At 46.7% G+C, this 23,098-nt stretch overlaps 4 protein-coding genes across 7 annotated transcripts; 1 reads left to right on the top strand and 3 right to left on the bottom strand.

Annotated features, from left to right (window-relative positions):
* The first annotated feature begins 6,847 nt into the window (after window positions 1-6,847).
* Window positions 6,848-13,965, top strand: LOC105562843. Its single transcript, XM_012013953.1, has 4 exons — window positions 6,848-7,145; window positions 11,378-12,688; window positions 13,195-13,349; window positions 13,763-13,965. The coding sequence occupies exons 2-4, from the start codon at window positions 11,386-11,388 to the stop codon at window positions 13,820-13,822; spliced, it is 1,518 nt and encodes a 505-aa protein (XP_011869343.1). The 5' UTR covers window positions 6,848-7,145; window positions 11,378-11,385; the 3' UTR covers window positions 13,823-13,965.
* A 56-nt stretch (window positions 13,966-14,021) lies between these two features.
* On the bottom strand, window positions 14,022-15,042 carry LOC105562844. Of its 2 annotated transcripts, XM_012013955.1 has the most exons (3): window positions 14,831-15,042; window positions 14,452-14,693; window positions 14,022-14,257 (listed from the first exon to the last, which is right to left on the bottom strand). In XM_012013955.1, the coding sequence occupies exons 2-3, from the start codon at window positions 14,662-14,664 to the stop codon at window positions 14,033-14,035; spliced, it is 438 nt and encodes a 145-aa protein (XP_011869345.1). In that variant the 5' UTR covers window positions 14,665-14,693; window positions 14,831-15,042; the 3' UTR covers window positions 14,022-14,032. The 2 variants fall into 2 exon arrangements, with proteins under 2 accessions (XP_011869345.1, XP_011869344.1); XM_012013954.1 differs by having other exon boundaries at window positions 14,452-15,042.
* Window positions 15,043-16,307: 1,265 nt separating this feature from the next.
* Window positions 16,308-20,098, bottom strand: LOC105562845 (probable isocitrate dehydrogenase [NAD] subunit alpha, mitochondrial). Its single transcript, XM_012013956.1, has 6 exons — window positions 19,959-20,098; window positions 19,284-19,409; window positions 17,997-18,169; window positions 17,536-17,770; window positions 17,184-17,462; window positions 16,308-17,110 (listed from the first exon to the last, which is right to left on the bottom strand). Exons 1-6 carry the CDS (start codon window positions 19,983-19,985, stop codon window positions 16,871-16,873), a joined length of 1,080 nt encoding a protein of 359 aa, XP_011869346.1. The 5' UTR covers window positions 19,986-20,098; the 3' UTR covers window positions 16,308-16,870.
* Window positions 20,099-20,809: 711 nt separating this feature from the next.
* On the bottom strand, window positions 20,810-21,861 carry LOC105562842 (nuclear nucleic acid-binding protein C1D-like). 3 transcript variants are annotated; one of them, XM_012013951.1, is made up of 3 exons: window positions 21,770-21,861; window positions 21,275-21,644; window positions 20,810-21,127 (listed from the first exon to the last, which is right to left on the bottom strand). In XM_012013951.1, the coding sequence occupies exons 2-3, from the start codon at window positions 21,486-21,488 to the stop codon at window positions 20,910-20,912; spliced, it is 432 nt and encodes a 143-aa protein (XP_011869341.1). In that variant the 5' UTR covers window positions 21,489-21,644; window positions 21,770-21,861; the 3' UTR covers window positions 20,810-20,909. The 3 variants fall into 3 exon arrangements, with proteins under 3 accessions (XP_011869341.1, XP_011869340.1, XP_011869339.1); XM_012013950.1 differs by having other exon boundaries at window positions 21,763-21,857; XM_012013949.1 differs by lacking the exon at window positions 21,770-21,861 and having other exon boundaries at window positions 21,275-21,756.
* Window positions 21,862-23,098: the final 1,237 nt, after the last annotated feature.

Genomic DNA, 23,098 nt, shown 5'->3' with positions numbered 1-23,098 from the left:
TTCAGCCACCGCGGTTGCGGCTGTTATTTCATACGTGATATTCTACCTTCCCGCGAATATTCCATCGAGATTCTTTCTCGCCGTGCGTAAAATGTGAATTACGTTATCGAGCGGACACGTTTCGAGAGAACGGATGAATCTTTATTCCGAAACAGGCGGGCACAAATTTAATATCCATACACGAGTATCGTGTATTCTAATTCGTACTCTCTCGTCGCGTGAAAAGAACATTCTGTTGTTTTTTTTATGAAAAGAACTCATTTTACGTTTAATCTGAATAGAAATTATATCTCGTCCCAGATAAATGACGGATTTCAAAACTAACCGGTGTAAATCGGTGTGTATCGTAGATACATCGACGGTTCGACTATCGGGGAAAATTCTCTTTCGGCGAAATCCACGTATGTACGTGCTATTTGAATACTTGGCGAATGAATATTAAATCGCGAGGCGTTCACGTGCGCGCGACGTCTATCGTTCACAGTTGCGCTTTATTTCCGCAAAAAAAAGAGAGAGATTTTCTGACACGGTGCACTATGAGACCTCAGTCGCGTACTTGGAGGGCGAGTGGATGCAAATATTTCGCGCGGCCGCGAATATTTCGAAAACTCTCTCGAAAACTCGCCGCGATAAAGCTTCCGTGTTCGTTTGGATGCACCAAGTTCTCCGAAAGTCTATCGCGGCGCCGCGACGCTCCGAATTATCTACACTACTGCTTGGTCAATTAAAACGCACACTTGCGACAAAACTTTGCCAGATATCCATGAAAAATGTTTGTCCGGTTGATTAACGTCAGATTAGATCGTAATTTATTATTTCTGGGACGCGACACCTCTGTTCGTTGGATACTTTCGAAAGTGAAGAATTCTTTCACGGTGGAACATGAAACGTTTTATTTTCTATTAGATTGATCTATACGTAACGTTAACACGAGATGCGAAGAGGTGGTAGCGTCTCCTATCTTTATTTTCTCGAATGTATCGAGTTGTTGAAAGTTTGTTTGTTGAAATTGCGATACTAGCTTCACGCGTAGATAATGGTTAAACTCTCTAAACAGATTTTGCGAGGATCCGACTTTCGATTGGAACGTTCGCCGAATTCGAATTCGAATCATTTACAACTGTTGAATGTGCGGAGAGAACGTAAGAACGAGTTTCCGTTTCGTCGTGTACCATCTGGATAAACGCGGTCCATTGGTGACATTTAAGGATCGCGATGGTTCGAAGCGGCTTCGAGCTCATCGCGTCTCTCGCACCGGAGGGCAAAGCGGATTCGCAGGACGCGTATCCGGCAACCTGTCGACAAGGACCCAATATGGGAAACGCGCGGTAGGACCGTAGGAGGAGGCTTACGGCCACACCGGCGCGTGTGTCGCGCACACGATACGTACGTGCGTGCGTGCGTGCGCGTGGGTCGCGTTAAGTGTAGCGTAGCTCTATGATTCTCACCCAGGCTCGTTCCATCCACCCCCGTCCTCCACCCCCGCGAGGCGCTTTTGCCCCCTTCCAGTGGCGCGCGCGCGCGTCCCCCTTGCCGCTACCATTCCCCTCGCCTCCCTAAACCGCCCCGTCGCGTCCCCCGACGCCGCACCACGTCATCGCTGTCACCAGGCTGGCAGTCGCATCGTATCGCAAACAAAAGACGAGCGAGCGCGCGCCACTCATCGCTCGCGCTCGATGCGACAGCGAGTGACGTCCCCCAGCACCCTCTGCCTCTCCCCCTCGACGAGCCCACGGTTGCGGCCACCCCCGCAGGGGGTAAGACCCCCCCTCTTTTGCCTTTCTCTCTCCTTCTCTCGCGTGACGATTCGTCCTCATCGCTCCAATTCGCACCCTTCTACCCGACTCGTACATATACAGTTGGACGGAGGAGGAGGAGGAGGAGAGAGAGAGCGCGAGAGACAGACACGATTGGAACGACGGACCGACAGAGACGGTGGCAGAGAGACTACCACTCTTCCATCTACTCTGCTTTCCATCCGGTCTCTGTTGTCACCCCCTCGACACCCCCTTCGATGCTGCCGCCGCCGCCATCACGTCGCGCTCTACCTCTTCTCTTCCGTGGCTCTACGCTTCCTGCTTGCCTGCCTGCCTGCCTGCCTGCCTGCTTGCTGCTTGCGTGGCCTGGCCTGCCTGTTCCCTCAACTCTCCCCCTGGCCTACTCTTCAAGCTTGATTCTCCCGTTCCTCTCCCTCCCCGCTCTTTTTCTCTCTCTCTCTCTCGTGTCTCTCGCTGTTGCCCCCGTTTTCGCTTGGTTCTCTTACGCCACCCCCTACCTCTCGTCAAAACCCAAACCATCAGCGACCACTACCATCGTCGCAGTCACCCACACGCCACGGCACAGGCTCCAGGCAGGCGTACCGTACAGCAGAGCTATCTGTTGTTATCACCAGTTATTTGCATCCCTTCGTAGTCGGAGGGGCGGCCGCCACTCTCTATCCTACCGTTCTGCCTGCCGCGAGAGAGGACGAGTGGTAGATGGAGACGGGGAAGGAGGGGACGTGAGAAGCAAGTGGGTGCGGAAGTGGGAGAGAGCAGGGGAGGACTTGAAATTCTCGGGAGCTTTACTTCCCGGGAATATTACGCATCCCGCTGTGAGCTCTCACTGCGAGCGCGCGACTCGAGTGATTCCTCATCTCTCACCCTTTTCTCTTAAACCGCCTCCTCCTCCTCCTCCTCCTCCTCCTCCTCTCCCTCCCACGCGCCTCTTTTACGCGCCCTCGGTGCGCGCGAAGCGACAGATGCGCAACAACGAGAATAAATCTCGATTAAACGAGCGCGCGGCCGTCAGCCGGCTCGCGCGCCCGACCGAGAATCGAGAGCCTCTCCAGATATGCGTATCTATGTACATATAATAGCGACGAGGCGATGTCACTTTCGAACTGAGCCTCGCGAATGTGTTGCGATAATTCAAACACAAAGCTGAAATTCTTGCTGCTTATACTTATAGTTCTCTTGCTCATCTCGTCGAGCCCTTCGACACGAGGGAAGATTTACGCGAGGAACGTCGTTTAATTAAGAGATATTTAACAGAGTTTCTAATTTACAAGAGCTGGTCGTTAAATGCACATTATTACGGAATAATGCGGAATCACCCTCGTTGAATCGTGGCTCGCTAAGCTCGGATTAATTGCCGAGGGGGTTACGGAACGAACGATCGCGGACTTTGGACGATCGGAGCTGCGGGGACGCGACGCCGCGTCCTTGAAAGACAGCGTTATCGGGCGGAAGCGGCCCAATGATGTCCTCGATTTTCGCACGCCACGAGTGACGCGGTAGGAGGAATCGGAGGGCGGAGATAGCGGAGAGATCTAGCTGTAACTGCATTGTACCGAGCACCCATATCGGTGAGAGGCACTCTCCAATTCCGCCTACCGAGACTGGGCGGCAGGAGAAAGAGGACGGAGGAAGAAAAAGGAGGAGCGCTGACGAATCGCCGGTGTTTAAAATTCCCGTGAGACTTGGCGGTTTCGCGCTCTCCTCGCTGCGAGAGAAGACGGCTGATATCGGAGGCCGCGTTGCACGGCGGCGGCGGTGGCGGCGTTGGGGAATGCGGAAAGGGAGCAGATTGGGGTTGCAGGGGCCGACCGAAAAGGTGTGGTGGTGGCGATGGCGGTAGCGGTGGTATGGAGAAAGCTGGGAGAAGGGTTGCAGTCGGGGACAGATTGCCGCGGGGACAAATAAGAGTGTATCCAGTCGCCGAACGCGCGACGAGGCGAATTTCGGGTAAATTGTTTCCCCTGCGCGCTCGCGCGCTCTCTCTCTCTTTCTTCCTCTCCTTCGTGCTATCTCGGGTACTCGAGCTCCAAGAGCCAGAAGAGACTCTCGGTGCCTCGGTCGAATCGTCGATTGAAATTTAGGGTGCTCGCCCGCGAAGGACGGGTTGTCTCTCCGCGGACTCACGACGCCCCCTTTCCTCTCATTCTTCCTGCCGTTTCTCTGTCTCTCTCTCTCTCTCTCTCTCGGGAGCAGCGATTTCGAATCGCCGCGCTGTAAGCCGCTCCCAAAGTTCATATCCTTCTCCCCTAATTTATTCAGAGTTATTCATCGTCGAAAGAACGTACGCGGCACGTCGGAGGAAAAGTGATTCGAAATGCACTTGACATACAAACTATTTATAGAAATATACAATCTGTCCGCAACTGGTGGCACGATTCATCACGGATAAGTGATGATGCCGCATGAAAACAATGGAAAGATATGGTAGCTGTATGATCTAAAATGATTTCGTATTTTCAAACGCGTCTGAAATCTCGAATAAAAGATTCGGGTTTCATTTTCCATATCCTTCTCCATTTCTAATAACGGCGTTTTTATTCGCGCATAATTTTTTACTCGCGATAATGTCGGTTGATATCGAAAAGGTAAAACTCAGAATCCGACGAACCGTGCCATGTGTTTAGCGGCAGACGCGATATGCGCGAGAGAGACAACTTTGAGAAATTCTTTACATAATTAACGAGCGGAACGTGTCGGCGGTGCGTGCACGGATTTATCCTGTCCTCGTCGACGTCGAATCGGCCGACGAGTGGGAGAGGGGACGAGAGGGGGGCGAGAGGGGGCGAAGGGTAGAAACGGAGCGCCGCGCCGACTTGGGCGATGGGCGATGGGCGCGATGAGTGGTACGAGCGAGCGCTTTCACGCGTTGCTACCCCTCGCGGTGGACCAATTAGCATCGTTTCACGTACGGTGTGACGTAAGTGGTCATCCAGTCTCTGTATCGGGCAAAGAGAGCGCGACTGCGCGCCGCAGGAAAAGTCTCGGTAAATAATAAATGCGCGCAACGCGCCGCGATAAACTTTTGGCGCATTATTTATCTTCCTCCCATTAATCGACCGCTCGCACCTTGCAAAACAACTAATTACCGTCTTCGGAGAAAAACGCTCGACAATGTTATCGGAATAATTTACACGTATCGCGCATATTTCTCTTATATGCGCAATGAAAATAAGAAAGATTAAAAACGAAATTATTTACTTGGATTGACAGAATGGTTGCGGCACCTTTTTTCATGAGTTTAGAAACATGCATTTAGATCGAGGGTTACGTTTCAAAATCTTCTTCATTCAGAAACCACTTTGAGCGCTTCTGATTTATTTCTCAAGTAAAATTTTCCTCATAGAAAATGTTTTGGAACATAAACCCCTGACTCTAAACGCGCGTTCTTAAAATAATTTAAAAAATGTGTCGCAACCATTCTGTCCATCACTGTACACTTTCTTTATAAGTTTCGAAGCTCGAAAAATAGATTCAAAATGACCATCGAGTAAAATATTTCTCAAAGAAGATTTGAATCTTAATATAAATGCACGTTCCTAAACTCATGAAAAAAGTGTCGCAATCATTCTGTCCATCACCGTATGCGGACTCGCGCGCGCCACGAAATAATTTTTTAAACTTCCGGTTAGTTTGAGATTATCATTGCGGAACATGAAAAAAGGCCCGATTACCGCACAGGAAACGTGTATTCTAAAATTATGTATGGGGTTTCCATGACATCGTCATTTGTCCGGCAGAGTGTTCGATATTTATTTAGAGAAAAAGAAATGATTTGGCATTTATTTGACGGAGAAAATGTTTAGAAATCTCGCAGATATTGAGTGCGGCGGCTATATTCTTTCCATCTCCAGCGAATTTGACGGAGCTGAGCTGTATTATACTCGCTCATGCATGCGCGATTCTCCTACCTATTGAAAAGTACGTCGCTCGTGCATCACCGCCGTGTATCTCTGTCGCGCGCACGTAACGCACCGAGGGAAGCCCTGATATCCTTTAACATCTAAATCAAGCGTGAAGAATTGGGCCGTGATCGATATTATTACGAAATTTAGAATGTCGACGCGCGCGAGGGATCCATTCTCCTCCCGCGATATCTTCTTCTCGCTGCCACGTAAGAGAGATCGAGTCTTTAATCTGTACACGCGACTCGACCTGTCTCGTAAAGTTATTTGTACAAGAAATTTTGGTTCTCTAATAAAACGTAGGAGAGGATTTGAGGGAAGAGAAGGGCTTCTCGCTGTTTGTTCCTAGAAAACTGATTTGAGCGAATGTAAGGGAACCGACGGCGCGATGGTGAAAATCTTATCCTACCTGCGAGATACCGGGTTCCTCCGATTGTTTACAGCGCGGCGGAAGATTGGTGGCAAACTGCATACCGCGTAACGGCGAGTTTTTCCAATTCCATCCGGCTTTAGAGACGGAGGCATGCCCGATCGGATCCCTTCGCGACGTGTAAACACGTACATACGTACCCCTCGTCGAAGAGACACGTCGCGGTGCGCCGCCGGGGAGAAAGATTCCTCCTCGCGTATATCTGTTTTCCACTTTTTTTTTCCCTCCCCCGGCAGGGCTACCGCTCGCCGCTCGCCGCTCGCCAGCACGGTAGCCTCTCCTTCCCTCTTCACTTTTTAGTGCCGCCCTCCTCTCTCTATCCGTCTCTATCTCGCTCCCGTTCCATTCTTCGCGCCGCGAACGCCCGCGGTCCCTCCCTCGCTTCCTCCCTCTCCCACTTCGTCTTTGCCTCGAAATGTGGCATTCAACAGGGCTTCCACGCTGCTTGCGGCGGTGCGGAATCCGCGCCGGTTTGCCGCTACGCGCGCGGCTCGGCGCGGGGGGGTGCGTCGGGGAAATGATGCGCAGATTGGCCGGATCATCTCAAAAACCACCACCCTCCCGCCTCCTAGCCCTCCTCCTCCGCTTCCTCCTCCTTCTGCTCCTCCACTACCTCTCTCGCCCCCTCTCCCCCCCGCGCTCGCTCGCGTTCGCTTCGTCCTCTACGTCCCTCGCGCGCTCTTCGGCAGGCAGCGGAACTCCCCGTTGCTCTCTCGCACCCTCGTCGCCGACGGTCGCCAAGGGATGGAATACAACCCCCACCGCCGCCAGCACCGTCACCGCTGCCGCCACCGCACCATCGCCGAACAACCATCCCGGCTGCCACGCAGCCGTCGACGACGAGTGACTGAGTCCTCCGATTATTATCTCATTTGCCGCCACGGCTAGCGGCACGCGACGAACCCCGTGCCGACCAGCTCTGGGATCCATAGATCGTCGTCCCGCCTGACCGCTGGATCGTCCTTTGCGAAGCGCCTCCACAACTTTGAGGATCCCGCCGCTCGCCGTCGCGTCGTCGCATCTAAGCGCGTACAGGTGAGTGCGACGAGAGAGAGAGAGAGAGAGAGGACCGCGCTCTTCTTTATTTGTCTTATTGACAATTGACAAATCGTTTCTATTTTATTTAATAATAATTTACTTTGAAAGTAACTTACTTCTTACTTACTCGCGAAGCGACGTGATTCTCTGTCGCGCCACTAATGATGTCGCGATTGTGCCGCTTAACCGATGGCTATTCCATGTGCTTCCCGTTAACCGCCCGCCGTGTATATCGCATCTGCATGACAATCGAAACGCTCAATTCCGCAAACACCTTGTTTTCTTTTCCTCTACAAGAATATAACGCAATTAACGTGATTACCGCGCAATAACTTTCATCGCGTAACAATCGCGCTGCATTCTTTCATACTTTTGCTTGGGCATCGCATCTGTGTGATCTATGATAGAGGCCGTTATCGGTTCCCACAATTCGCGACGAGACTTGATCTTTGATTCAACGGCATTTAACGATATTTTAATCGGCGCTGTCTCTTCTGGAGAATAACATTCTCCCGACTTTTTGTACACTTTTACAACTCTTGATACATCTCTGCAATTTTTATATTCTCTATTTTATATCAATAGGATATCATTTAGGGATGGTCGGCATTTTGTACTCGTGGAAATTGATCGATGACTGCTAAACAAATAACGTTGAATGAATAATAATAATAGCAGCGATAGTAGAAAATGGTGGAAAGTGACTCGTTTCTTGGGGGCGCGAGATAAGTCCGGGAGTCATTCGACGAGCGTGTCCCTTCGTGCGACACGGAGAATAGGACGTTTGAATTACGCAGAGAGTTCAACCGTAAAAAAGCCCAGATTCCGCTATGAACGACGGCTTTTTCTCCTTATGCAAAGTGAGGACGAGAGCTCGCCGCGAGAACGCTCGGTGATAAAAATATTTATGTGAGTGGTAAAAGAATCGCACATCTCTTTTCGAAGAAAAATTGAAGGCGCGACTTTGGAGCGCCAAGATAATCGGCGCAAAAAGATACGAGATTTGAGCTTGCTTTAGACATTGTATGACGCGGTGCAATTAATTGAACCAGCTGCTTATTTTGAAATTATTTTTCGATTTCGACAAGATTGGCGATTTCAAGATAACGGGTTCTTAAATAGACTGATATTCCTGAGGACATTCTTCGATGAAAATATACGTAAAACGAGGAATCTGTTCAGAATACTCTTTCAAACAATGCTTTTGGGCCAGATAACTGTAAAAAAAATATGTGAAAATGGTTAGCGAACAAAAGCATCGAAAGCTGCCTTGAGGGCGAAAGAAGCGCACATCTATGCGATATCTAACGACGCGAAATGAAGCTGCCGCCGCAAATTGGACGACGGCAATTGTAGAAAAATATTTCTTTTACAATTTTATGGGAAAACTCTATCACTCTGTGCTAGTGAGGAGGCAAATACTACTAAATACGAATGCTACTGGCGATTGTGGCAATAATAATAATAACGATAATAATTGTACACAAGAAAAGTCTACACATTTTTCCTATGTCTTAACTAAATCTTAAACAAATGTCTAATTGACATAGAAAGATTATTCAATAAAAAATATCTAATCACGTCGATCAAAGTGACAGACAGACCGCACGTACGAATGTGAAAGATAATACGGTAAAAGGAGAGAAAGATATGATCAAGTTGAATAAAAATCAAACAAGAAGCACGCGCGCGCGCGCTCGTGTGTGTGTGTGCGTGTGGTTCATTTTATTCGATACGCTTTGCATCTCGCGACGGAGATAGTGACGATAAAATGAAGGCCGAAAGGAGGTTACAGGAGTAGAAAGAAGAGACGAGGACGAAGAGAGAGAAAGATGCGGGATCAGAGTTTAGGAGAGGGTGACGGCGAAGGGTACGGAGCGGGGGCGGGGGCGGGAACGAGGGCGGCAGGCCGAGGGAGGTAGAGCAGCGCGAATGCAAATATTCGCAGCGACAGAGATTGAAACAATCCGCCAATTAGAATCGTCGACGCGAACGGGATTATGCAGATTCGCGCCGCCCGCCCGGTGGCGGACGGGACTGGCACTCTGGCAGCTGCCGCAGCGCGAGCGAGCTTAATTCAATCCGCCGAGTTGTCTTATGAATCGTAAACCGGCCTTCCCTCGCGCGCCGCGTGAAATCGAGATCGTCTCTCCACGGCGACGGCGACGGCGACGGCGGTGACGACGGTGACGTCCAAGTGATCCGCGACCGCGCGCGCGCGCTCCATCGCCTCGCTCGCCTCGAGCGGAATAATAATATAAAGCCGTCCCGTAAAGTCTCTTTACGATCTTTCAAATGGCTCTCCAGCTGCTACCATTGTCCCTTAAACGAGTCTCCGCGCGAGAAAAAAATCGTCTTCGCCCCCCCCGCAGGATTTCCTCCGGGCGAACGCTTCTCGCGTGATCGTCGTGAGACCGGGAATACCCGAATACAATTCTTTCCAGGAAAATTTATGATGAAAGTAACACAAATTTTAATTATCGCGATATCAATAACTTGGATTTTATAATTCAACATTTCGTCGAGTTGAGGCGACTTTGACAACATTTTTTATATGTCAAAAGAAGCGCGGTCTTGTCATCGCAACTATAACTTGGACGTGAATCGCGCAATACGGACGAGTGGAATTATGGCGGCAGCGGTGGCGGCAGCGGGTATTTATCACGAAGAGTAAAACTGACAGCAGTCCATTTCCCGTTCGTCCTGCCTGTCTGGCTGAACATAATATCTCCTGACGAAACAACGTGGACGCCGTTTGTTTGGGAAACAATGGACCGAAACAATGCCCGACCCCCCCCCTCTCTCTCTCTCTCTCTCTCTCTCTCTCTGTACGCGCGAACGCGCGGATACAGATCTCCTCTTTCTCTCTCTCTCTCTCGCTCTCTCTCCGCTTTCCCGCCCCGCTGCTCTTTGGTCTTTCCGCATTGAAATCTTTTCAGAAACCTCTGCTCTTTGCTACGAAGAAATATTTCTTCGATGACTGTATGGTTGCTGCATCACGAGAGCTCATTTGTCGCGATCTGCAACATTCTCGTCTAAAAAACTGAGGAGCCGAAAATCTCCTCGCATTGTTTTTTAAAATAATGATTTTTTTCGCATATATATACATATATATATGTGTGTGTGTGTAGACATTCCTTTTGTAAAAATCAACGAAAAAGACTTACGTGATACAACAATATCATACGTAGATGCACATCGACGAGATAATGGTTCTTTTTCAATAGCCATTTACAATGCAAGAACTTGCGGAAAGACAAAACGATGAGCGGGATATCAATTAAAATTTCTGCGTGAACGAATTTGCACGAGAAATTCCCGATAACTTGGCGGAAATTCTCACACTCGGGCGAAAGCGAACGTGTACTTGACAGAAATTAGTATTCCTTAATGGATGACGCGATACCCGACTAGTTCATCCCGCCCCACCGTAGATTCCGCTCTTCCTTGGTCTCAGACTTAAGACCGGGTGCCATTCAATTAATTTCAGAAGACAATAGTAGCTCACTTCCACATCGGCGGATCGTGCCTGTACGCGAGTACCGTACACACTCGTTACATCGCCAAACGACGCGCTACCTTACGTCGCTGGCAGGATATTCACGATTATACTTAACTGGAAAAATACAATACGAAAATCCGCCTTTCACACAACTCGTCAAGATTCTTGTAAATCTCCGCAGAGACTATCAAACAAAACACGTATGAGAAGTAACAGGATAAAAATGGTAGAATTAAAGCTATGATCAAAGTCTACGACTGTAAAGTTCGCTGATCGCGCGCATCGTAGACCTGTACAATTTGTAGCAGAGTAAAATAAAAAAAGGGAAAATTTTTTTAAAGTCGACCAGACTGGCAAGAAAAGTGATCTTTATTTAAGTCACAACGTTTCGACCTCTTTATCGGGTCCTTTTCAAGTACAATCTGGAAAGTATAATCTTAATCTTAAATGCTCTGATTATTGGTTTCCAGGTTGCACTTGAAAAAGACTCGATAAAGAGGTCGAAACTTAAAAAAAGTTTCCTTTGTTTAATTACCACTGGCGAGAATAAGCTTCGCTCAATTTTGTGAAATAAAAAGATACGCAGAGATGGTAAGATGGCGGTCGCTTCGAATTAGGTAATGAGATTTTTGCGACAAGACCAAATTATCACTTAAATTGAAGTTAATCCAAGTATCCGGCGATAATCTAACACAATTACGAAAAAGCTTTTCTTTTATCGAAACAGCCGAGAAAATGACGACGACCACGGGCGACCCGTCGACGCTGAAGACCCCGGCTTCCCTGTCGGGTGGAGATCTCGTTTCTCGTCTACTGGCGGCCACTCCTCCGTATCTGTACAATGTGCCGCTGACGCCTCACAGCTTCTTCTTCAGCGAAATGTTGCGCTCCTTCGTGCAGGCCAAAACGGAGGCATCGTCGACTGGTAACGGTAGCGGCGGCGGCGGTGGTGGTGGCGGCGGTACGGCGAACGCGCCACGACGCCGCAAGCGATCCTGGCGAGACGCTCGAGACAGGCCATTGGAGCTCACGACGAAGGAACGGCCGCATCATCATCACCATCATCACCATTATCACCAGCATTCGGAAAAGTACTATCACTCCACGGCGCAGCAGCAGCAGCAACAGCAGCAGCAGCCGCCGGCTCAGGTACTGCCGGAGACTCGTCTGGAGAACGACGGCAAGCGATCTGACGCCTATCTCGACACGTTGGAGAACAAAGTCGGCGCGACGTTCGATCAGAAGCCCAACTTTGGCGACGACATCCTTAAACCGATCGACGAGAACAAGACCGAGTTTCCGCGTCAGCACGGGACCAAGAATTTCTTCGACGAACGACCGCGACACTTGGAGCAGCCGCCGGAGAACGTATTCCCTGGCGGAGAAACACGGAAGGTCAAGCCGGAGGATTCGCAGCAGTTGGACCGCAACGGCGGTAGGAATTGCAATTTCGACGGCGGCAGGAGTTACGAGGATCGTTCCAAGAGCATCGCGCTCGGTCAGGAGGTGTCCCCTCTGCAGGTGTCGGAGCAGAAAAAATTGGACTTGTCGCGGGTAGGCCCCTTCTTGCCCGGCATGCCGACTAGAGGGTGCGAGGGCGTACTTCAGGGAGTGAAAGGCTTCGCTCTGCCCGGCGGCGTGTCCACTCCGGCGGAATTTCTACCCGGGCCCCTCTGGTACCCGCCGTACCCGATGCCGCAATCCTATCCCGGCATTGATCCTCTGCACTTTTTCATCGACTTGCGTGTCTCCGGGCACATTTGGGATCGCAAGCACGCCAGTGAGCGGCAGCTGTCTTTCAAGAGCAAACATTGCTCGGCCTTCAGCGTCCCGCAGTCCAAGGAGTGCGGTAATCGCCCGTTGAATCTTACCCGCGACGAGGTCACGACGTCGAAGAATCCGGACGTGGAGAATACGCAGGGTACCAATTACATTTTGAAGCACCTCATGAAAACATACCAGGACATTCAGCGGATCAAGACCTCCAGAACGGACCTGTCGATGGAGAACGAGGAGAATTCCAAGGAAATGCAGCAAGGTAAGAGGACGTCGCGGCATTTTTTATCTTCAATTACAATCGCTGCTTTCTTAATCTTCGCCAACTCGGTTGGCATCAGAATTTGTCTATATTTTGCTTGATCGGCGATGACGTTTCCAAGTATTTTCGGCAAGATGACAGAAATTATCTTTACATCGGCGCTCGTCATTGAGATTGTGAAAAGCATACTCCTCTCTCATTGTTCTTGCTCGTCTGCACTGAAAAGAAAATTTTCGCTACCACAGCTCTAATCGTGATTTGCTAAAAATGTTTTGCTGCCATAACTATAAACTTGTAAAGCACAGCAAACGGTTTGCTGTCGCACCTAATACAATAGGCACTGTAGCGAGATATTAGCTATCCATATTTTACAACTGACGCGTAGAATTGCTACGTGCAGTTTTGAGCGTGATATTCCGAGATATTACCAGACGTTCTCTCGGCTATTTTAAAGAGACGTACACGGCTGCGATAAAACATTCGTAATATCGCGATGGTTTTTCAAGCTGGCGAGGACACTGCGAAGGTAGAGGATCCCGGCAGTACGACGACAAATTCCGAAGAGGAGAGAAAGGATTTGCGAGCTCTGATCGGTCTCGAACTAGTGGTGGACTATGTGAAAGAACCGAAGGACGACTCGTCGACCGAGCAGACGCCACAAGTAACGGAATAACTTATCTGTAACACACGCAATTTGTGCAAAGGACGGCGCGTCGGACGGTCCTTCCACTTTAATCGCTAAAATAGTAGTAGTGTTGTTATTATTCGCATTCTCTCGTGTAACACCTCCGAAAGCACGCTCGCGACGGTATATTCTTTCGCCGTAATATAGTACCTCAGACAAGATAGGACTCGCCAGACTGTGTCTTACATTTCCGTGTGACGATTCGCTTTGAATTGGATTTTAGCCGAAATGTCTTCCCTTTCTTTCTCGCGCCAACAAGTATTTCTTGTATATTTCCAAACGGCAATTTATCGCGCTGTTCATTGAAGATGTTTGTAAGACTACCGTTACATTTTCTCTGAAATCTTTCTTTCATTCGTGCACGAATTGATTTCATACATTCTAAACAGTCGAAGGAGAAGCTACGAGTCTCGGTTCTTGGCGAGAATGAAGAACTCGATCGGCGCTGAAATTCGCTTGGATGCGAGTTCGACATGTGATATGCACTGTAAATAGTAATTATAATAGTATCCCGATGTATCTATATGTATCGATAGAAAGTACTCGTTGTTATGTAAGTTGAACGTAATAAAAGCAATGGGATTTAACTGCATCACGTTCGTTTCTTATCGGCTGGCGCTTCCTCGTGCATCGACGAAAGCTTCATTTTAATGCGCGAGTTACGCGCTATCGTGATTAGCTATGACGCGAAGCTCCAAGATCACTTCGCCCTTGTTGTTCCCGTTGAGCTTCATCAATTTCCGCCCTCCTTGCGGAACGAGGATAACGTCGTCCAAGTTGCCTCTTCTGGTGGCCGGTTCGGTTAATCTGTAGTACGCGACCGGTCGATCCGCGTCCCTGTTCGACTCGACATACGGCTTTTCCGGCGCGACGACGGTGTATATCTGATCAAGTCGAGACATAAATTTTCACTCGCTGTCCAGATGATATAAATATAAATACATCCCAGTGAGAATTCGATGTCGACATTCTTTTAAGCCTTGTGTCCAACAACAGCTCTTCCGTAAAAGATGCAAGTCAATTGACTTGGACACAAGGCTTTGAGATTCTCGAGTTTATTTCCCAAAACTTGACTGACCTTTCTGCCCGGGGATACGACGTTCTCGCGATCGAGGGGATCTCCCGCGGAGAAAGCCAGGTCGAGATCGCGAGAAGCCTGCTGTTCCACCATCGGATAGATCGCGTCGTTGCTTCGCGCACCGAAATCGTCGAGATTCTCCAGGTAATAAACTCTGCCGTCGGCATAGTTGGCGACAGAGACGGCGATCGCAAAGAGAATAACGTTCCTCATATCCGATAGTAATATTCCAACTGAAGATGCTACGCGCCAAACGTCCGCGAGGATAATGGAAGAAAAGTTTTCAGTGTGCCGACATATGTTGTACTCGCTAATTCGCGGATAAGGCGATTATCGTCGTGCATAGAAACAATTAATTACACGTGCGTCACGTTCTTACGTGGGCGGGATTAAAATGTTGCCGACGACACTTGTCGAATCTCTTAGATAAACGTCTCGCGAGGAAACGTACGTGTATCGTTGTAAGGTAACCCGCTCTCTCGTGTCTTACGCTCCTTAGAGGAGAGAGAGGTAGACGTTATTGGGGCGCGACGAGAGATTAAAAAGGGACTTTTTTTTCCCCCGAGAGAGGATCGCTTCCATCGCGATCCGCTGGTCCGGGGTCCGGGGCGGTTGCATCGCTCGGACCCGGATCCTGAATAATGCATGAAATTTGTTCCCCGGAATCGAATCGCGCCTCGTCACCGGCGCGACGGCACGACGACAAGAGAGCGGGCATAAATCTAAATAATTTCAACCCTCGAATTTTTATTATTCCTATGACTAGGATGGCGCGCACGCACGCGCTCCTCATGTGTGTGTGTGCGTGCGTTTGGTGGTGCCCCGTGCCCTCGTGCCTCGTGCCCCGTTGAATATGCATTTCCGCACTTTGTGCAACTACCCCGCCTATGCACATCGCGCTTCTTGCATCGACTCGCACTGTCGCGCAGCCTCGTAGACACTCGTTAGCATCGCCGTTACAGCCGTTATCGCGCAGACAAGAGCGTGTTATGACAAGGGTTTATCAATCCCGCCGCTATTGAGTGTTTTCAAACGCATTTTAACACATTTAATGTCATATGTCGCGCAGTTGGGGATCGATAACACGTGAGATACGTCGTTTCTGGACGTAAAAAAAAATATATCAAACGATCCGCGCTGCGAAATGCGCAGCGGAATATTTCGACGATAACCCTGTCTCGTCGTCGCGATACTCTACTAACAGTAAGCAATCTTTATCGCGATTCGCGACGTTTCGATTCAACTCGCAATGGCACACTTTGATTTAAATGTTATACCTACCACGTGAAAAAGCAGAGCGACGCCGTATCTCGGTCCGAAGGAAAATATAATATTTAAATTTTTGAACGGGGAAGTTAGTCATTACTCACTCCCGGCGGATCGCGATAAATCACGGAAGAAATTAACGAGCGGCGAAGATGACACTTGGTCCCCTCCTCGTCTCGTCCCGTCCTTTTCCTTAGCCGTTTCCAGCCCCACCGGTGAAATATAGCCGGCAACTTTTCTCATACTTGAGAATTTTCCTGAGCGCCGCATCCCACCGCGTACCGGAGAGCGACGAGAGCGAGGGAGAGTAGGGGGGGGGGGGGAGTTATATCAAGTGCTCGCGGGATGAGTATACTATAACGCAACACTCTGCGAGGGGGAAAGAGAAGAGCGACGCACCTCTTCGCAATGTTGCTACAAAGAACGATCGAGAGGACTTGCCGTAGATATCGTCGTCTTCTCGCGATCGCCTTCTTCGAAAATTATTACTCGCTACGTATAAAATTAAAATTTTACGTACAAGCACACCCATTTACAATGCAAGGATCGGCATAATTTGTAACGTAATAGAATGAACTGTAAATGCGGTCAGGTGTTAAATTCGTAAACCTTTATTTTTTCGTAATACTGCGCAATTTCGATATTTTCAACTATTCTTACAATTAATCTAACTGTAAGACACACGTCTCGCATAACAATTTTATTTAAAATTATGGTACAGCGTTCCTACTATTTAATTTACATAGCTAATTACAATCTCTACCGAGACCTTATCTCTGAACAGTTGTTATATTGATCATATGTATATACAGAAGCAAAGTAATCGATGCGGTCGACAGAAATGGTGACGTACGTTTATGATTGTGTTATAAACAAAAGTAAATGACGTTTCGTATGAGAAATCATTGAAATCGAGTCAAATTATGCAAGTCAAATCGAGAGAGTACTCTACCTAGGAAGAGAAAATAATCTACATGCGCACTCATATGGAGGACTGAGATACTCATTCCAATTGTAAATTTACAATGGAGACGCACACACCCGAAACTGCGTGCGAATGGTAGAAAATAGCGGTCCCTTGATGGCGGACGCACGGATTCTACGAGTATTTGGCAGTTGAAATCTGGGCATTTCAACCAAGTATCTGTCCTTTTTATTTAGTTTGCGCAGTAACCCTCTTACAAATTTCATTTGTATACTCGCTGCACTTTGCAGTGCCGCCTAAATCACCGGTCAGATACTTGGCTTCCTTGATAGTGTCGTAAGCAGCGCGTTCGATGATCTTGGCGTGACTGCCCAGGCCCATATATTTGAGCATCATCACCGCGGAGAGCAATAACGCCGTGGGGTTCGCCTTATCTTGGCCGGCAATATCGGGCGCCGTTCCATGTACCTGTACCAATCAGATGTTGCGTAAAGTAAATGTAAAAAACAATTGATGTAAAGTTTACATTACAACAATGTACCGATTCAAACAAGGCTCCGTTCAGACCAATGTTACCGCTTGGCGTGAGACCGAGGCCTCCGACGAGTCCAGCGCACAAGTCAGACAAAATATCGCCGTACAAGTTAGGCATGACAAGCACGTCGTATTGACTCGGATCCTGCACCATGTTTAGGCAAACTGTATCCAGATACCTCTCCTCGAATTTGACAGATGGAAACTTTTGCGCGGCTTCTCGACAACACCTCAGGAACAAGCCGTCCGACATCCTCATGATATTAGCTTTATGTACAGCGGTAACCTACAAGTCGATTTTAGTCAGCGTCATTAGATACGACATTAATTCAAATACGAAGGTCAACATCTCCACGTACTTTCTTTCTATTGTTGTCCGTGGCATATTGGAAAGCAAATTCTGCTACTCTGCGAGAGGCCTCCTCCGTGATCAACTTGATCGATTGTACGACGCCTTCTACGATCTCGTGCTCTATACCCGAGTATTCACCTTCCGTATTTTCTCTGATAGTGACGACGTCAACATTATCGTACAGCGTCTTGTACCCCTCCAAGGATAGGCATGGTCGTACATTGGCGTACAAATTAAATTCCCTGTAAATATTTGCCAACGTTTAGGCGGAGCGAGACGCATGTATGTTGCCTGGCGAGGGAAGCAGCGTAAAAGCAAAGGAGCGCTCGCCCGGGCTTATCGTCACAACTATGGTTATGTTATGTTATGTAAGCATGCGTTACTTTAGACAGCTGCGCTGTTGTACAAATTTATCTCGCGGAATTAATGGAAATTACGCTTGACTGCACATGATTCCAAGATGCTTACTTTCTCAGCGCAAGATTGAGTGATCTGTGACCTTTCCCAATTGGAGTCATGAGCGGTCCCTTAAGACCGATTTTATTCCTATTGACAGAATCGATGGCCGCTTGTGGTATACCAAACCTGCCATCCGGACCCTTTACCGGTGTTACATCGACTGATTCCCATTCTATCGGCACCTGGTTTTTTTCAGATAAATTGAGAAAACAATGTCGTAAAAGATAAAAAGAAGTCTTAAAAGTTGAAATAACTTTACCGATGGATTCCAGATAGTAAAACCAAGACAAGAATAAACGTTTGTCCTATCTTATCTCGTTTCCAAGTTACATCCGTGTTTGTATCAGTTGTTTGCTTGTCTTTACAGAAACTGCTCCAAGTGACTACTTTCGACTCGAAAACAAACCTCTAGACATCTTACAATTGACCTTCTGATCCTTTCAAAATTATCGTACATCATCTATCAAATATCTATCGAAAGATAGAAACGGTTGTGCGACTCGGAAACAGGATGAGATAGGACAGACGTTTGTATGGACACTTTTTCTTCTTTAGTATCCAGAACTCACCAGTCCAAGTTATACCCACATGTTCTATGTAATATTCACACATCAATGTATTTATACCAAGGACGCGTCCAGATAAGAATATCAAATGTGCACACTATTAAAACAGATATTATGAATTGGGTAATGGTATTACGCAATTTAAGCCTTCTGATTATCGTAAGCTAACCACTAGTGAAGAAAGCTGTTTTTAACCAATAGAAAGAAATGTCTCCTCTTCCAACTCTGTATACAACTTAAATGAAAGAAAACAAAGTAACATGTAATTAGTCATTCTGAATATTCCAGTTACAGTGACAAAAGATTAATTGCCCCAGGTTAGGGTTAGGTTAGACTATACATGGTGACAAAAAATTTGTTAATAATTTTTCATTCATTGAAAAACTAGAAAAATACATTCAATTAGTTTACTATTGACTCGACTTGTACAAGAATGGGGGGGGGGGGGGGGTAGAAGAAAAGCGTTGAAACAAGTCGGAGGACCTTGCAGGATGCGATTATTCGAGAAGTGCATGGTGGCAACTAGAAAAAGTCGGTTAATCTTATCGCGTTAAGTGAACGGCACGCGATACTATTGTTCCCAATGAATCGCTTGTGGGAGCCAATCAGGATTTAGCTTGAAGTCACTTGATCTGAAACTCTGCATATTTATTGGTTCTCGTAAGCGATCCAGAGTAGGAAAATGGTATCGCGTGCCGTAAGCCTGAGCCAAAACGCGAGTGTATCTCACCTTGGCAGCGTCGAAGATCTTTTGCACGGCAGCGGAGATTTCGGGTCCGATACCATCCCCGGGAATGAGGGTGCATTTGTGTACCTTGCTGCTGTAGAGTCGCGCACCGGTGATTCTCGAAGAGATCTATTGGCATCGACATACGGTTTAGAAAGACGATCGGACTATCCGTGCCACGGTGTACGAAACTCGGCGTCCACGATCATCTTTAAGACGCAAGATTTCAGAAAATGGTCAATTCTCGCATTCAATTGTGACATAAGTCACTCTCTTCAATCTTACGTCTGAAAAATTCCACTGTAGACGCCGACCTGACCACCGCGGAGACAATTTCGAAACGACTCGAAACGAAATTACACCAATTAGAATATCCGGTTTCCCACCGCGGAGAAGGTCGTAAAGACGGAAAACGGGCAGCCGGACGGAATTAGAACATTAGACTATATCGCGGAGAAACAACGACGAAGATAGACGCGTGGAAAGAGAGAGAGAGGGTAGTAGACGTAACGGAGACGTAAGAGGGCGAGATGGAGAATGGTACGTTCGAGACGTGATCCTCGAGGAGTTCTAACCTTGCTCGGGGATAGGACGTAGAGGCGGGCGGGGTAATTGGGCAGTGTGACGACAGTTCTCCTTGGGTAATTTCGCGGACGGCGCGATACGACGCCTACTTACTGCTGTGCGAATCCACTGAGCTGCCATCGTGCCGACGGTGTTGGTTACAAGCGGAGAAACGTTCGCTCGCGCTCGCTCGCGACTTGCTCCGTTTCTGTTCGCGCGGAGCTCGCGTCGAGCAGCAGGAAGCAGTGTTGTTAGGAGAGTTGCTTTCTCGCGCATGCGCATTCAAGTGTAGCATCAGTGCGGTATCAAATTAGAATTTGTATGGGTCCTGCAGGAACTCTATTTTGATGCTTCTACAGGAGTTGCGTCAAAATCTTTAAGAGGTAAACAAGTCGTTCCATATTTCTGCAATATGGATCCAAATGTTGCTAAAAGAATCAGTAAAAAAACACAAGAAGCATGAAACTGCTGCTTGAACGCGCATGCGTCAGAAAGCGACTCTCCCAAGCACCGTGTCGACGATCTGTCCTTTATAGCACAACTGTCTGCACTAGTTGAGAGTTAATCTCTTTCTCCATCCACGTTGAAATGAGAAAGATTCTGATTTAGTGCAGTTGGTGCAACTGTAAAGAACAGATGTAATGATTGGCCGAGCACAAGCGCGCGGTACTTGGATCGTTTTGGTTGCAACGACGGATACCTTGCTATTCACGCACGGTACACATGAGGCGACGGAAATGGCCCGTCCATCCGGTTCACATGTTATAATAAAGCAAGGTATAATTTTCCTACCACGAATAGATAAGGAAAGTGACAGCATCCTCGAGAAATTAACATAAGATTACGCTTTGCAATTTTCAAAAGTGCTATAGATTTGTCACGAAATGCTTTTAAATCAGAATAGGTAATGGTAAATCGTTACGTCATTCGGTTTTCGTTGCATTTGCCTGAAGAATACTATCAAATTGATCATCTAAATGTCGTAGAATTGTATTTCTTAAATATTAAACGCATATAAGGATTTAATATTTTATATAAACGTCAAGTATATGTATAATGGAATTTTCATGTAGGTGGCGAATTTTTAGACTTGTCAATCTTCTCCGTGTTCTTGTGACCTTTTTGTTTCAATTCCCACAAGCTATTTCTCACAAATTTCCTGGCGGCATCTTTGTTGATACGTGGCATAAGTATATTCTTATCACTGATTTGTTTCGCTCGTACCATTGATCTCTTCAATCTCTCGTTTTCTGCTCTGATTCGGTGCTTCGATGGATCGATCCCTATACGTACATTCGCAAAAATTAATTAGCGAGGAGCACACACTTATGCGTAAGTGCATAAGTATATGCATAACAAATTTGATTGCAAATGCATAAGGAAATTGACCAATCAAATTCGTTATTTGGAAAATTCTAATTATCACGTACCTTCGGCTCTCAAGTACATCCAGAACAAACTATTGAGACTGTAGGATAACAGCAAGTTATATTTAACTTTATCTGCATTGGAAAGCTTATCGAATAGCGAAGGATTGTTGGCCAATTCAACCATATCCTGAATTTTGAAAGCTGCCTCGCTGAACTGCTTCAGTCTGGCAATTATATTCGCGTCGTGCGAAAGTTCTTCAAATCCATCACCCATGTTTTTCTCGTCAATTTATCAATATAAAACGTTCAAGTTGTTCTTTTTCTTGTTTCGATATTATTTCTCGAGTAACTTTCTGTCCTTCCGCGTTTCACACCCAACGATACATAACCTCAATATTTCCCAATCTTACTAGTCTTCGCTTCGTCGGTGCTAAAATAGACACAATAATATTTTTCGTCAATTACTATCTTCATATTCAATATTTCCTAATATAAATATCCTTTCGTTCATTGATGCATGATATCACTATTTTTCTCAATCGTCGAACCTTTCACCTGACTTTCACGCGCTGCATTCTCGAGTTCTTGGGTCTGTTCTTTTTAGTTCAACTGGTGCAGCAAGTTCGGCTAAAAAGAACACATACCTTTGGTCTGTTCAGATAAATCCCACTTGTGACGTCATAACTCAGTTGAATGCACATGTTCCTTTTGATTTTTGAGAAGTGAGATTCAACCAGATTTAACTGAGTTTTTGCACACGATCACACATACTGAGTCACTCAGTATCACTTGAGTGCAAAAGGAAAGCAGCTGATATGACCTAAGGCTTGTTTTCTGTTTATTGCCGAAATAAATTAGAGTAGAACAAGCATATTTTGTCTCATTCTAGCTTACTGCACTAGTTGACCAGTGCAGGAACAGAAAACAAACCTCTACAGTAAACCTATAGTAATGGTTAGACAAAAATTAAGGAATTTTTAGAAATATCACGCTGATGTATCCTAACGATTGAAAGGCGTTTCCATAAAAGGGTAAGTTTAAAAAAAAAGCTAGACAAAAATCTCTAACATACGTAACTTTTAGGCTAGTATTATATTTGTCGTACGACAAATTTCTTAAGCGTGTTGATCGGTTACAAGCTAGAAAATTTCCAGCGACTCGACAACTTTTCTATTCTGTAGGCAAGCAACGCGCTTGAATGTCGTACGACAAATGTAATAGACCAGCCTCGCGCAGTAATTAATTCATTAAACTGAAATATATGTATATATGAAACATTTTTGCAACACGTTTGTATTGTTGTATAAACGACTAAATTATTTTAATCAGTTTTGATTAAATTATTTAAACTGGGAGGTTTTTAGTCGACATTAAATTTATTGCGAAAAATACCTCAGCCAGAGTTTGAATCTGGACTTTGCAATAAATTTTCTGTATCAAAACACTGGCCGGTTAATGTCGACTAAAAAGCTTGATTATTGTTACCTATTACTGGCAACTTAAAGAGATCTCCATGCTTTAATAATTTATCGTTATCAAACCATGAGCGATACTCATTTCTCGCATTATCTCTTTATATAAAATCATCTTTCGGGCAATAAAGAGCATAGTAATAATGGAGAGAAATTGACATTTTATATTATACAAGATAAATTTATTTCCTAATAAACAACGGTTAAAGTTGCATATAAAAATCGCACCGCAAGAAATTATACATCACAGAATTGAGGTGCGATCGTTCTATGTAGACTAGGAATCACCGATGCCTTCCCATATGAATTTAGGCATAGGTAAACACATATACATTTTCCATGTATGTATATTGAAAATGTATAAACGTGTTAATTGTGCCTAAATTCATATGGGAAGGCATCGGTAATTTCT

Source organism: Vollenhovia emeryi, unplaced genomic scaffold (assembly GCF_000949405.1).
Source record: "Vollenhovia emeryi isolate VEMERY1.0 unplaced genomic scaffold, V.emery_V1.0 DF939183.1, whole genome shotgun sequence".
Taxonomy (NCBI): Eukaryota; Metazoa; Arthropoda; class Insecta; order Hymenoptera; family Formicidae; genus Vollenhovia; species Vollenhovia emeryi.
Note: the sequence above shows the minus strand (reverse complement) of the source record. Positions and strands in the feature narration are given on the sequence as shown.